This window comes from Schistocerca cancellata, chromosome 1 (genome assembly GCF_023864275.1).
Source record: "Schistocerca cancellata isolate TAMUIC-IGC-003103 chromosome 1, iqSchCanc2.1, whole genome shotgun sequence".
Lineage (NCBI taxonomy): Eukaryota > Metazoa > Arthropoda > Insecta > Orthoptera > Acrididae > Schistocerca > Schistocerca cancellata.
In genome coordinates, this window is record NC_064626.1 from 78,647,291 (window position 1) to 78,659,855 (window position 12,565).

The window sequence follows — 12,565 nt, forward strand, 5'->3', positions numbered from 1 at the left end:
GGGCAAGTGATATTGCATTCTGCTTCTTTGTGATAGGTGTCACAGTTAAGATGCACTCGAGTTTTGGTAGTTTTCGGTTTGATACGGCGCTTTATAGTATTACATAGCCTGGTGTACATTTTTGCAGTGATAGTCTTGCAAAACGACTTGGCAGTACGCTAGTACTTTTGCAAGTGTCAGAAAAACACGGAATTTGCCACACATTAGCGATTATATCCCGGCTAATTCGTCCTTTTTTTCTGCTATTTCTGCGTATTTATTTTATCGTTTTTGCGACCTAAAGCACAATTTTTCTTACTGGTGACACATTGAAGTGTTTGTTTAACGCATTTTACGTACTTGCTCCCAGTTTATTAAATAAATAGTAGACTGAGTAAGAATGGGGAAAAAAGGCGATCGGAGAATAAATGTACTGTGAAGCAAATACAGTTGGTCATGTAACAGTCAACCCATATAACACCATTACGGGAAGTGGAAAGTGACACAAATGAAAGAGTTTGAGGACATGTGTACTAATATTTAACGCTTCTTAATCAAATGGTGAAGAAAATAAATTGAAGGCAAAAAACACCAAAGAAGATGAATGTGTACTTTGATTAGCTACACTATTGTGTTTTTTATTTGATTTTTGCAGCAAATGTACTTAAACTGAATGCAGAAATTGTTGGTAGATGCTTTGGAAAATTAAAAATAGTATAGCATCTACCTTCAGCCACACACGTCCAAATTTTTCTCTTTCTAAACATTCCTCTTCAAAGTGTTTTGAACATACTTTGGAATATTTTGTGGGGACAAAATTACTCCTCCTTATTTTCTGGAGCCACATCTTTGCTCGTTCGGAAAACTAAAATATAAATCACACATAATCATTCTCCATATCCTAGACACACTTAATATGGTCTCCTACTGTTACTTTATATTAAACAAAAACGTTTGGACACACATATTATATGAAGACAATTACAGACTCCCACTCTATTGAATTTATTTGTCTCCCGTCTTTCAAATCTATATACATAATCGACAAGTCACTGATAAATGCATGGAGGATAGTATTTGCTGAAACAACTAACCATTCCCTTTCCTGTTCCACTGGCAAATTACAAGAGGAAGCGATTATTTGTAAGCTTTTGTACGAGCCGTAATATCTATTATATAGTCATAAAATTGTAGAAAAATAGGTCCATAGAATCAAGCCTTAATTATAATGCGTCTCGAAATTTTTAAAGTAGTACCCATGAAAAGTTACTATCCCTCTTTTCACATATTTTTCTTTGCATCCGTAGCAACAACAGGAATTCACCATCGCTGTTACACTATCAACAAACGGTGAAAACTCAACAAAAACTCTTGATATTACAAACTTCAAACTCTGCGGCAAGCACAGACGCACAGTGAAGTCCCGAAAACACGTGACAATCCTGGTTTAATGTTGACAACATGCGCAGAACGCAATGCTTACTCCAGAGATATTTACTCTATGTTTATATACCTTGAAATTGCAGCGAGTCATTCATCAGCTGGGACAGAGAATCTCATGTTCGTATTTGTGTATGTTGCGTAGTAATTCATGAAACGTTTCATCACTCGTTCAAAAATATTGAGAAAAATATTTGTATATTATCGATGTTTGTGAAACATTGTGTAAAACTTTCCATTTATTAGCCGGTTACTCCAAAGTGGGTGTCCACAGTATTCTTTTTTACGATATTTTATTTTACGTCTGGTGAGTTTGGAATGACCGCGTTTTCAGAAACCATACAAGCGAACAACTTGTGGATTAAAAAAAAAAAGTTTAGTGACTGTCATCCTTCGATAGCGCACTCCACTTTGATGACGTATCCTGACAGTGACGGGAACTTTGTCGTGGTGACAAAAGTAACCCGAGGGTTTTTTGGAATTCTTGAGAAGCAATGCACTGTAGCTATGCCACCAGTAGAGAAAAACGTCGGCTGCACTGCAAATAATATAGTTAGACAATCGTTTTTATTGAACTAAAAAACATACCTGTTATCTATAGTGGGATTGAAACAGCAATTAAAAAATAGGTAACAATCGATACTGCAGCATTCGATAATCCAATTATCGAAGGTAACGATCTGTTTATATTTATGTTTTAAAGTTTTGACGGCGGGAATACTAGTAAATGTATTTGTTATGTACGTAAATTTATCCTATACCCAGTTATTTTTCTATTATTGGTATACGTTGTTACATAACTTGGTTTTGCAAGTCAAATGGCACACCGGCAGAAAGACTCAGACAGAGAATCGTCGTGGGACAAATTTTTCAGTAAATGGAGTAAACGACGCCGGAAGAAAAACTCGGACAGAGAATTGGCGTGGTCCAAATTTTTCAATAGATGGACTAAACGGGTAAGAGAGAGAAATACTGCCCAAAGGTTGGATGTACGTTGTTTCACAATGTTCACTTTAGTAGGAAGACTACAGAGCGCAGAATATAGGCACTGCTACAAATAAAATACGAGTAAATACTTTTCGTGGAGCAGACAGTAAATTTAAATCTGTGCAACATATTCGAGCACAAAGAAAACAAATCAACATCATATTAATAACATTTCTGCAGTTTGCTTTTGTTGCAAGACCAAAAGTTACGACGTAAAAAAAATGTTGTTATTAAATCCAGGTGTTATTAAATGCAGTATTGATTAGCGTGATAGGAACGGATCAGTTAATTGTTTTTGGCACTAGTTATAATAGTGACAGCTACCATCTACTAAAGGGTTAGGTCGGAAGAATGGCTGTTTCTGTCGAAATTAGTCATAATTATAGCAAATACATATACTATTTTCTCTTGATAGGTTTGCAGGCCAGGGTCACTGTTTTTTCTTCCCAGTGCAGCGCTTCCTTTTCTTGTTAACTTTGTTCCATAGCAGTTTGTAAGTTCATTATGCTGGGATAATGTGTATGGGAATGGTGTACCTCTCGGCCATCCCTACATATTTTGCCTCGCATGAAAGAGAACCATCACTGCTCTGTAAGTAGTGTATCTTGCTTTTGTAATGGGAGGAATACCTGGTAGATCTGTTAGTTACTTGTGTTAATTTCCGTCTGGAAAGAATTCCAAATTTACGAATGGTTATTTGTGGGGAATAATTATTCCTCTGCTGCTGAAATGAAGCTTACTTCACTAGGGCTACAACTATTACTGCCACTACTACTTATATTTTTGATGACAGTTTTGAATTCCACTGCTGGGTAAAGACCTCTTTCAGACTTCTCTATGCTTTTTAGTTTTCAGCTATGTGCAACATGTTGCTTCTGCATGTTTTTTTTTTTCTCATATGTGCGTCATCCATTAGGTTTTTATTTATTTTACTTAATGGTATGGCTAGGGCCTCCCCCCTCCCCGTTGGGCAGACCATTCGCCGGGTGCCGATCTTTCAATTTGACGCAGCTTCGGCGGCCTGCAGTTGATGAGGCTGATGATGAGGACATCGCAACACCTAGACACTGGGCAGAGAAAATTCCTCGACGCAGCCGGGAATCGAACCCGGGCCCAGAGGACTGACAATCTGTCACACTGACCATTCAGCTACCGGGGCGGACATCCATTAGGTCATAGCTTCAGTCTTTTCTTGGAGTCCAGTATTTTACTTAGTCCATCAACCATCTATTTAGGCTCTCTGGATAAACTTGTTATTTAATTGAATCTGGTACATCCTTATGGTAAATAAATTTTGCATGCACAGTTTTCTGGCAAATGAATTTGTGTGTTTGTGGCTTTTTGTCTGTTTTCACTCTGATTCTTAGTTGTGGTAACAGACTGACAAGTAACATAATTTGAGGTCATGTACTTTTTCACCTATGCTGGCTCCAAACTTAATGCATATGATTATGAGAGTATGCAAATCCTACTTTCTGATTTTTTGAACAAGTACTAATTTCAGATAGAACGTGTCTTTGCCAAAATTCACTGTTACGTATTTAATACATTTTGCCTCTTACAGTTTCTTCAGTCTTCAGAATGGTTCAATATCACCTACCATGACCTCCTTTCTTGTGTTAACTTCTTCGTTTCAGAGTAGCACATACACCCAATATACTGGATTATTTGTTAGTGTAATCTCCATCTCCTAGAGTTTTTGCCCTCTTCAGCTCTCTCTAGTGCCATGAAAGTTAATCTCTGGTGCTCTAAACTCATGTCCTATCATCCTGACTGCTGTTATAGCCTCTGTCTGCAGTATATTCCTGTACCAGTACTCCTTGGTTAGTCTTGAAGTCATAGCTGCTTTAAATTCAACGAAGTACAGTTTTTATTATGTAAACCAGCATTTTACAAGTTTTCAGGTGAACACCTAACTTTAACAGTTATTTATACTGGCAGATGTAACCGTGAGCATACTGTCGGCTGCTCTGTAGTTTCTTCTGACTATGTCTTTAGGATTAGACTTCCAGAAAAATATTAAGTTTTTGACACATAACTGTAAACAATCCTAAAAGCAGTAGGGTAGATGAAATGCAATCAACAGTGGACTGATTCCATACAGATCAATCAGCAGATCTACACAGCCACGTAAGTGGTTCAGAATGTACAAAACATGCTCCACGTACTGCAACGTCACAGGGGGGAATTATCCATTTGCTGGGTGACAGACCATATAGAAATCCTTGGAAATAAACAAGCAAGTTATGCATATGAGGAAAGTAATGTACTACCCTACACTGTTCCATTGAATGCTGTTATCTTTCTGTTGAGGATAAATTATGTGTCAGTAACTGAATGTGAAGCTGGAGGCACAAAATAACAAGTTAAGGTCAGTGAAACCAACAGTTCTACTGTGGTGAATGTTGTATGTCACACGGAAGAAGGAAGGAAGTATCCATCTGCTGGGTGCTAGACCATGTGGGAATGGCTCGGAAGCATGAGATGCATGCAAAGAAAGTCATGTAGTGTGCCGTACTGTTCCACTGAATGCTATTATCCCTTTGTTGAGGGGAAGAGTTCTGTGTCAGTGGGAGAATATTTGGCTGGAGATACAAAATAATGAATTAAGGTTGGTAAAGCCAACAATTTTGCCATTGTGAACGTTGTTTCAGTTATACAGATGGGAAAAAAGTGGCATTACCATCATGGAATTAGGCTCTGCTCTCTAACGCATGGGAACCACTAGCGGGAGGACCTGCCTGAGAGTGTTATTTGTGGCATCATACAAGTGTCAGCAGGTCCCATTTTACTTGATTGCCATTATTGTTCTAACAGAAGGGCAGGAATTTCTCTTGATAATTTTTCCTCTATCTTGTGTATAATAATCAGATGAGCATGGAAAAGGCTTCAAGGTATAGTGTGTTATCTGGATTCCTTTCCAGATTATTGGGTCATCAAGCCAACCATGATTATCTGAATCATAATATTCAAGTTTTAATAGAATGTCTTCAAGAAAATTATTAAGTGGTTTTCTGCAAATGGGAATCTGTTGCTAAGGCAGAATATTCAAAATTTCTGGGTTTGTGCATTGATGAGAAATTGAATGGAAAGAAACACATTGATGATCTGCTGAAATGGTTAGTTCAGCTACTTATGCTATTAGGGTATTGCAAATTTTTGTGATAAACATATCACTAAATTAGGCTACTACGCTTATTTTCATTCACTGCTTTCATATGGCATCATATTTTGGGGTAATTCATCATTGAGAGAAAAAGTTTCATTGCACAAAAACGTGTAATCAGAATAATAGCTGGAACCCACCCAAGATCACTTTGCGGACATTTGTTTAAGGAACTCGGAATATTCAGAGTACCTTCACAATAGATATAAAATTTGTTATTAACAAACCCATCCCATTTCAAAAATAATAGCAATGTTCATAGCTACAACACTAGAAGAAAGGAGGGTCTTCACTGTTCGGCACAGAAAGGGGTGAATTATGATGTCACAAAAATCTTTGGTCATTTGCCAAATAGCATTAAAAGTCTGAAAGATAGCCAACCATAATTTAAAAATGAATTAAAAGAATGTCTGAATAACAACTCCTACTACTCAATAGATGAATTTTTAAATATGAGGTAGTAACTGTGTGTGTGTGTGTGTGTGTGTGTGTGTGTGTGTGTGTGTGTGTGTGTGTGTGTGTGTGTGTGTGTGTTATATGTAGTGTTTTCTTTTAACATATATTTTTAAACTAGACTCCGGTGTTTGTTTAAGCACTTTTAACATCTATTTATAGGCCTACTGTATAGCTATTAACTAACATTTACTTGTTCTCGCAGTAGCTGACTCTTTCCCTTTTTTTATTAGTGGTTAGTGTATCAGTGAATAACTATCTACTTTCTTCACATAATTCTCATTTTATGTAGTATGTGTCTCACCATTGTATTATACTTTCACTTAAGCATGTGATAAGGGTGCGAATGTGTGCTCATACACACACACACATTCTCATGTGTGATTTGATCATCAGTTTTAAATTACTGATAAACAACCAATGTCCGTGTTGTCATTGCCAGACAGTCTTTGAAGTCACCAAAATTTTCCATTGTTCCAAGAAAATTGCTTACAAAGAAAGACTTTATTCCCACTAAGTATTTAGTTAATATCCTGCATGGACACTGATAACCATGCCCTTGTGTGCCCTCAAACCAACATCATTGTCATAATTTTTTATCTTCTTAGGCAACTAAATTTTCAGGACACTTCTGTAATATTATGTCTCAGATTCTGAGTTTCCTTTAGCAACTTTCCCATTGTTCATGATTCACTTTCATAAAATACTGGGCTCCAACATCTACAGTTTCATAAATTACTTACTGAGATAAAAACTTATGTTGATACTATTAGACATATTTTAGTGATGAATGTCATCTCTGTGCTGATTTTTTTGTATCCTCTTTGCTTCACCTCTCGTGCATTGTTTTGCTTATAACGTAACAGAATTCCGTCGCTTTGTGTAATATGTGGTCTCCAATTTTGATGTTAAATTTATCACCAATGTAATTTCTAATAGTCGTCATTACTGTTGTCTTTCTTTGTTTACTCTCCATCTATATTGTATGCTCATTAAACTGTTCATTCTGCTCAACAAGATCTGTAATTCTTGATTTGATTTTTTATTGGTCCAGTTTTATCATAGAGTACAAATTGTACAATTGATATTGGACAAGTCAAAGATAAGTTACAATAACACACAATAATGCATAGTATTAGTATTCCACACACTCAGGATAGCAGAATCATCAGCAAATCCTACCATTGGTATCCTATCACCCTGAATCACAATGTCACTGCTAAACTTTTCTTTTTATTTATATAACTGATTCTTCTGTGTACAATTTCAACAGTAGAGGTTAAAGACTGCATTACCATCTTTTTAATCTGAGCACTTTTCTCTTGGTCTTCTATTCTTATTGTTTCCTCCTGGTTCTTGAACACAGTGTATATTACCTGTTGTTCCTTTCCTAGTGCCTAACTGATAGTCATCTGACAGTTCCTTAGCTTTCCCCACAGTCTTATGTATAATTCTCGCAGCAACCTGGATGTATGAACTGGTAAATTGATTTTATGATAGTTCTTGCATTTATCTGCCTGTGCTATCTTTGATATTGTGTGGATGATATTCTTCTAAAAGTCTCATGGCATGTCTCCATCTCAAGGATTCTACATACTAAATTGAATAATTGTTTAGATGCTGCTTCCAACAATCGTCATCATCATCAGCAGACCTTCAAGCAAACTGGGTAATTAATACACTCCTGGAAACTGAAATAAGAACACCGTGAATTCATTGTCCCAGGAAGGGGAAACTTTATTGACACATTCCTGGGGTCAGATACATCACATGATCACACTGACAGAACCACAGGCACATAGACACAGGCAACAGAGCATGCACAATGTCGGCACTAGTACAGTGTATATCCACCTTTCGCAGCAATGCAGGCTGCTATTCTCCCATGGAGACGATCGTAGAGATGCTGGATGTAGTCCTGTGGAACGGCTTGCCATGCCATTTCCACCTGGCGCCTCAGTTGGACCAGCGTTCGTGCTGGACGTGCAGACCGCGTGAGACGACGCTTCATCCAGTCCCAAACATGCTCAATGGGGGACAGATCCGGAGATCTTGCTGGCCAGGGTAGTTGACTTACACCTTCTAGAGCACGTTGGGTGGCACGGGATACATGCGGGCGTGCATTGTCCTGTTGGAACAGCAAGTTCCCTTGCCGGTCTAGGAATGGTAGAACGATGGGTTCGATGACGGTTTGGATGTACCGTGCACTATTCAGTGTCCCCTCGACGATCACCAGTGGTGTACGGCCAGTGTAGGAGATCGGTCCCCACACCATGATGCCGGGTGTTGGCCCTGTGTGCCTCGGTCGTATGCAGTCCTGATTGTGGCGCTCACCTGCACGGCGCCAAACACGCATACGACCATCATTGGCACCAAGGCAGAAGTGACTCTCATCGCTGAAGACGACACGTCTCCATTCGTCCCTCCATTCACGCCTGTCGCGACACCACTGGAGGCTGGCTGCACGATGTTGGGGCGTGAGCGGAAGACGGCCTAACGGTGTGCGGGACCGTAGCCCAGCTTCATGGAGACGGTTGCGAATGGTCCTCGCCGATACCCCAGGAGCAACAGTGTCCCTAATTTGCTGGGAAGTGGCGGTGCGGTCCCCTACGGCACTGCGTAGGATCCTATGGTCTTGGCGTGCATCCGTGCGTCGCTGCGGTCCGGTCCCAGGTCTACTTGCACGTGCACCTTCCGCCGACCACTGGCGACAACATCGATGTACTGTGGAGACCTCACGCCCCACGTGTTGAGCAATTCGGCGGTACGTCCACTCGGCCTCCCGCATGCCCACTATATGCCCTCGCTCAAAGTCTGTCAGCTGCACATACGGTTCACGTCCACACTGTCGCGGCATGCTACCAGTGTTAAAGACTGCGATGGAGCTCCGTATGCCACGGCAAACTGGCTGACACTGACGGCGGCGGTGCACAAATGCTTCACAGCTAGCGCCATTCGACGGCCAACACCGCGGTTCCTGGTGTATCCGCTGTGCCGTGCGTGTGATCATTGCTTGTACAGCCCTCTCGCAGTGTCCGGAGCAAGTATGGTGGGTCTGACACACCGGTGTCAATGTGTTCTTTTTTCCATTTCCAGGAGTGTATGTTCAAGTAGTTTGCATCCTTGTGTTTCTGTGTTGGTGGATTTCATCTTTCACCATGGTACCCCATGCCTCTTCTTTTCTTTCAAGGTCTTCTTTATTTGTTCTACCCACCTCTTCATTGGACTCCCAACTGACTTTGTCTCGAAATGTTGCTTTCCAAGTACTGATGGGGAATTCTGTTAGGTTGCAAATGTTTCACATGAACAAACCATTTCAGTATTGCTGTAAGCATTTCCTCCATGGCCACTTCCACTTGAAAGGCTTCTTTATGCTCTCATTTCTGATATTGTCTCTCCACATCTTTTGTAGGGTAGACTTAATCTTTCGGTTGTGACACAGCTCTACAATGGTTTTAGAAATTTTGAAGAAATGTTATACATTACTTTGTTATCAAGCCCTTCTACCTTGTTTGATTGCAGGTTTTCCAAAGATCTATTAAAATCTGACTCTAATGCTGGAGCCCCTATGTATTTCAAATTAACATCTATTTCATCTTCTGTTGCATCAGCAGACAGTTTCTGTATCTTTTGGAGTCACTCATTGTAATCTTCTCTGCTATCCATTCTTCTCTTTTTTCTTTGATGCATTTGCTTTCAATTTCACTGAAGGATAAGTAGGATTTTGATATGCTGAAACAGTTTTTCTGATGACCATTTCCATTTTGATTTTTCGTGTCAGCATTACACTTTTGGTTCTCTGCAATTCGTATTAATTTCATTCTTAAATGATTACAGTTGGTGCAGTCCTTTCGTTTCCCGAACATTTTTGTGTTTCCATCTTGTAACAATAAATTGAAGTATTTTTCTGCAACAATCTCATTAAGAAGACTGCCTAAATTATACTTGTCCATCCTATGCAAGAGTACTGTAAGCGATATGGGATGCTTTCCAGATAGGATTGACAGAGGACATCGAAAAAGTTCAAAGAAGAGTAGCTTGTTTTGTATTATCATGAAATACACGAGAGAGTGTCATGGATATGATACTCGAGTCAGAGTGGCAATCATTAAAACAAGGGTATTTTACGCTGCAGCGAGATCTTTCCACAAAATTTCAGTCACCAACTTTTTCCTCTGAATACAAAAATATTTTGTTGAAGCCCACCTACATAGGGAGAAGTGATCATCATAATAAAATAAGAGAAATCAGAGCTCACACGGAACAGTTTAAGTATTTATTTTTCCTGCACACTGTTTGAGAGCAGAATGATAGAGAAATAGTGAAAGGGGTTTGATGAACTCTGTTCTAGGCACTTAAGCGTGAATTGCAGAGTTTTCATGTAGCTGTAGGTTCTTTCAGCTAAATAATTTAGGAATAAAGGAAACACTCATTGTTTTGTGTCTGTGCATATCACTGACTCAACATTCTGCTTTTTGGTGAGAGGGCCATTTACTCCTAAAAGTATTTACACCCAAACAAAAGTACAAAATTCTTTTACCTTTGGTTTCTCTACAGTTGCCTTGTACTTACATTTGTTTATCCAACTTCTGTGACTACCCTTTTTAGAGATGTTCATCTCTCATCAATGGAGCTGTTTATGGTAACCTGAAAGAACTTCAAATGCACTGCATCATTCCATAGTAATTCAATATCCTACTGCTTAACACATTGATTCTTCCTGACAGTTTTGTTAAACTTCAACCAACTCTTCAACACTATTAATTTGTGACCTGAGTCTTATATCTGCACTTGACTACACCATAGAATCCAATATCTGATATCAGAATATTTGTCTCACCATGATGTAATCCAGCAGTTATTGACCGGTGTTTCCATGACTTCTCATATATACTTCCTGTCCTTGTAACTTTTGAAAAGTGTGTTTGCCGTTATTAGTTGAAATTTATTGCAGATGTCAAGAAGTCTCTCTCATTTCTTGTTCATGTACCCTAGCCAAACCTACATTCTTCGATATCTGTGCCTTCTATTTCTTCCCTTATTATAGTGTAACAATCCTCCCCATGTATAATTGATTTTCATGTCTATGTACGTAATGAGTTACCCATTTAACTCCTTCATATACTGTCTCTGTCTCACCATCCTCTGCTTGGGACATTGGCATATATTCCTGAACTATAGTTATTTGCATTGATTGAATTTTGATTCTTATATTCTTTCACTAAACTGTTCATAGTTATTCAGTCTTTGCCCTATCTTCCTATTCATAACAAATCAGACAGTGGAAACTCCAGTATGGAATGTAACAATATTATGGCTTCAGCTGCCAGGTGTGTGTGTGTGTGTGTGTGTGTGTGTGTGTGTGTGTGTGTGTGTGTGTGTGTGTGTGTGAGTTTTGCCTATTTCTGCCAAAGGCCTTGTTGGCTGAAAGCTTATTTTGTGACAGTCTTTTTGTTGGGGCTATCAGCGACTCAGCATCTCCGCTATGTGGTGACTAGCAACTATCCTTTTCATAATATTATTCATAATGAATCCTATTGCTGTTAGACTGTTTTGTGCTGCTGTTGATGTTACTCTGTAGTCATTTGACAAGAATTCTTCCTATTTCTATTGTAATTTCATGGACCCCCACTGTATCTAGATTGAGACTTTGCATTTCCTTTTACAGGTTTTGTAGCTTTCCTGTCACTTCTCAGACTTCTTTGCCCACAGTATTTGTTTTATTTGTGTAATGTATCAATTTGTTGGAGTGAAGAATCAAGAATTTAGGTAGTTGTAGAAAATCAAAGTATGTGCTGTCATGGCTTTACAATTTTTGTGAATTATTTAAATCTGCCTATTATATTTAATTTAAGTGCGGGCAGTTTTTGTCCCCCTTAGACATCGGTGAGACTACTTTTCTCATTAAAATATTTCTCAATATGGCAGAAAGAAATGCAGTTTCTGACTGTTGGTACTGCTGTATTGTGTTGCCAATGCTGTTTTGAAATAAATCTCCTTTGTTGTTCGAGCAGTTGTACATTACTCGCAGTTCTAATGAAATGTCTTGTCAGTATCAGAGGTTTCTCATAAATGAAGAGGTGTCAGCTATAACAAATGAAGCAAGTGAAGGTAATGAAAGTAATTCAGAAGAGGATGATACAGTTCTGACATATGATAGCGACAGAGCAGTTGAAACTGAGCAAGGTGACACAGTGGTTAGCACACTGGACTCGCATTCAGGAGGATGACGGTTCAATCCCGCGTCCAACCATCCTGATTTAGGTTTTCCATGATTTCCTTAAATCACTACAGGCAAATGCCCAGGATGGTTCCTTTGAAAGGGTGTGGCCGACATCCTTCCCTAATCCAATGAGACCGATGACCTCACTGTCTGGTCTCCTCACCCAAACACCCCCTCTCCCTCCCCCCCTCAATTGAAAATGAGTCAAGTTCATGGAGTTCATCCCCTGATGAGCAGTATGCAGTTGCTTCCAGCATCATTGTTACAGCAAAAAGTGATAGGGAATATATTACTGCGCCTCCAAGGCAAGTACGCAG

General features: G+C 39.2%; 1 protein-coding gene across 16 annotated transcripts in view; it reads left to right on the forward strand.

The window, feature by feature from the left end:
* Positions 1–2,101: 2,101 nt before the first annotated feature.
* Positions 2,102–12,565, forward strand: part of LOC126165466 (uncharacterized) — a 229,270-nt gene continuing 218,806 nt past the window's right edge. For all 16 annotated transcript variants that reach the window (XM_049920319.1, XM_049920321.1, XM_049920326.1 and 13 more), the window contains exon 1: positions 2,102–2,375. In XM_049920319.1, coding sequence (XP_049776276.1) covers positions 2,238–2,375 — 138 coding nt within the window. In that variant the 5' untranslated portion in view covers positions 2,102–2,237. The remainder of the gene's footprint in view (positions 2,376–12,565) is intronic.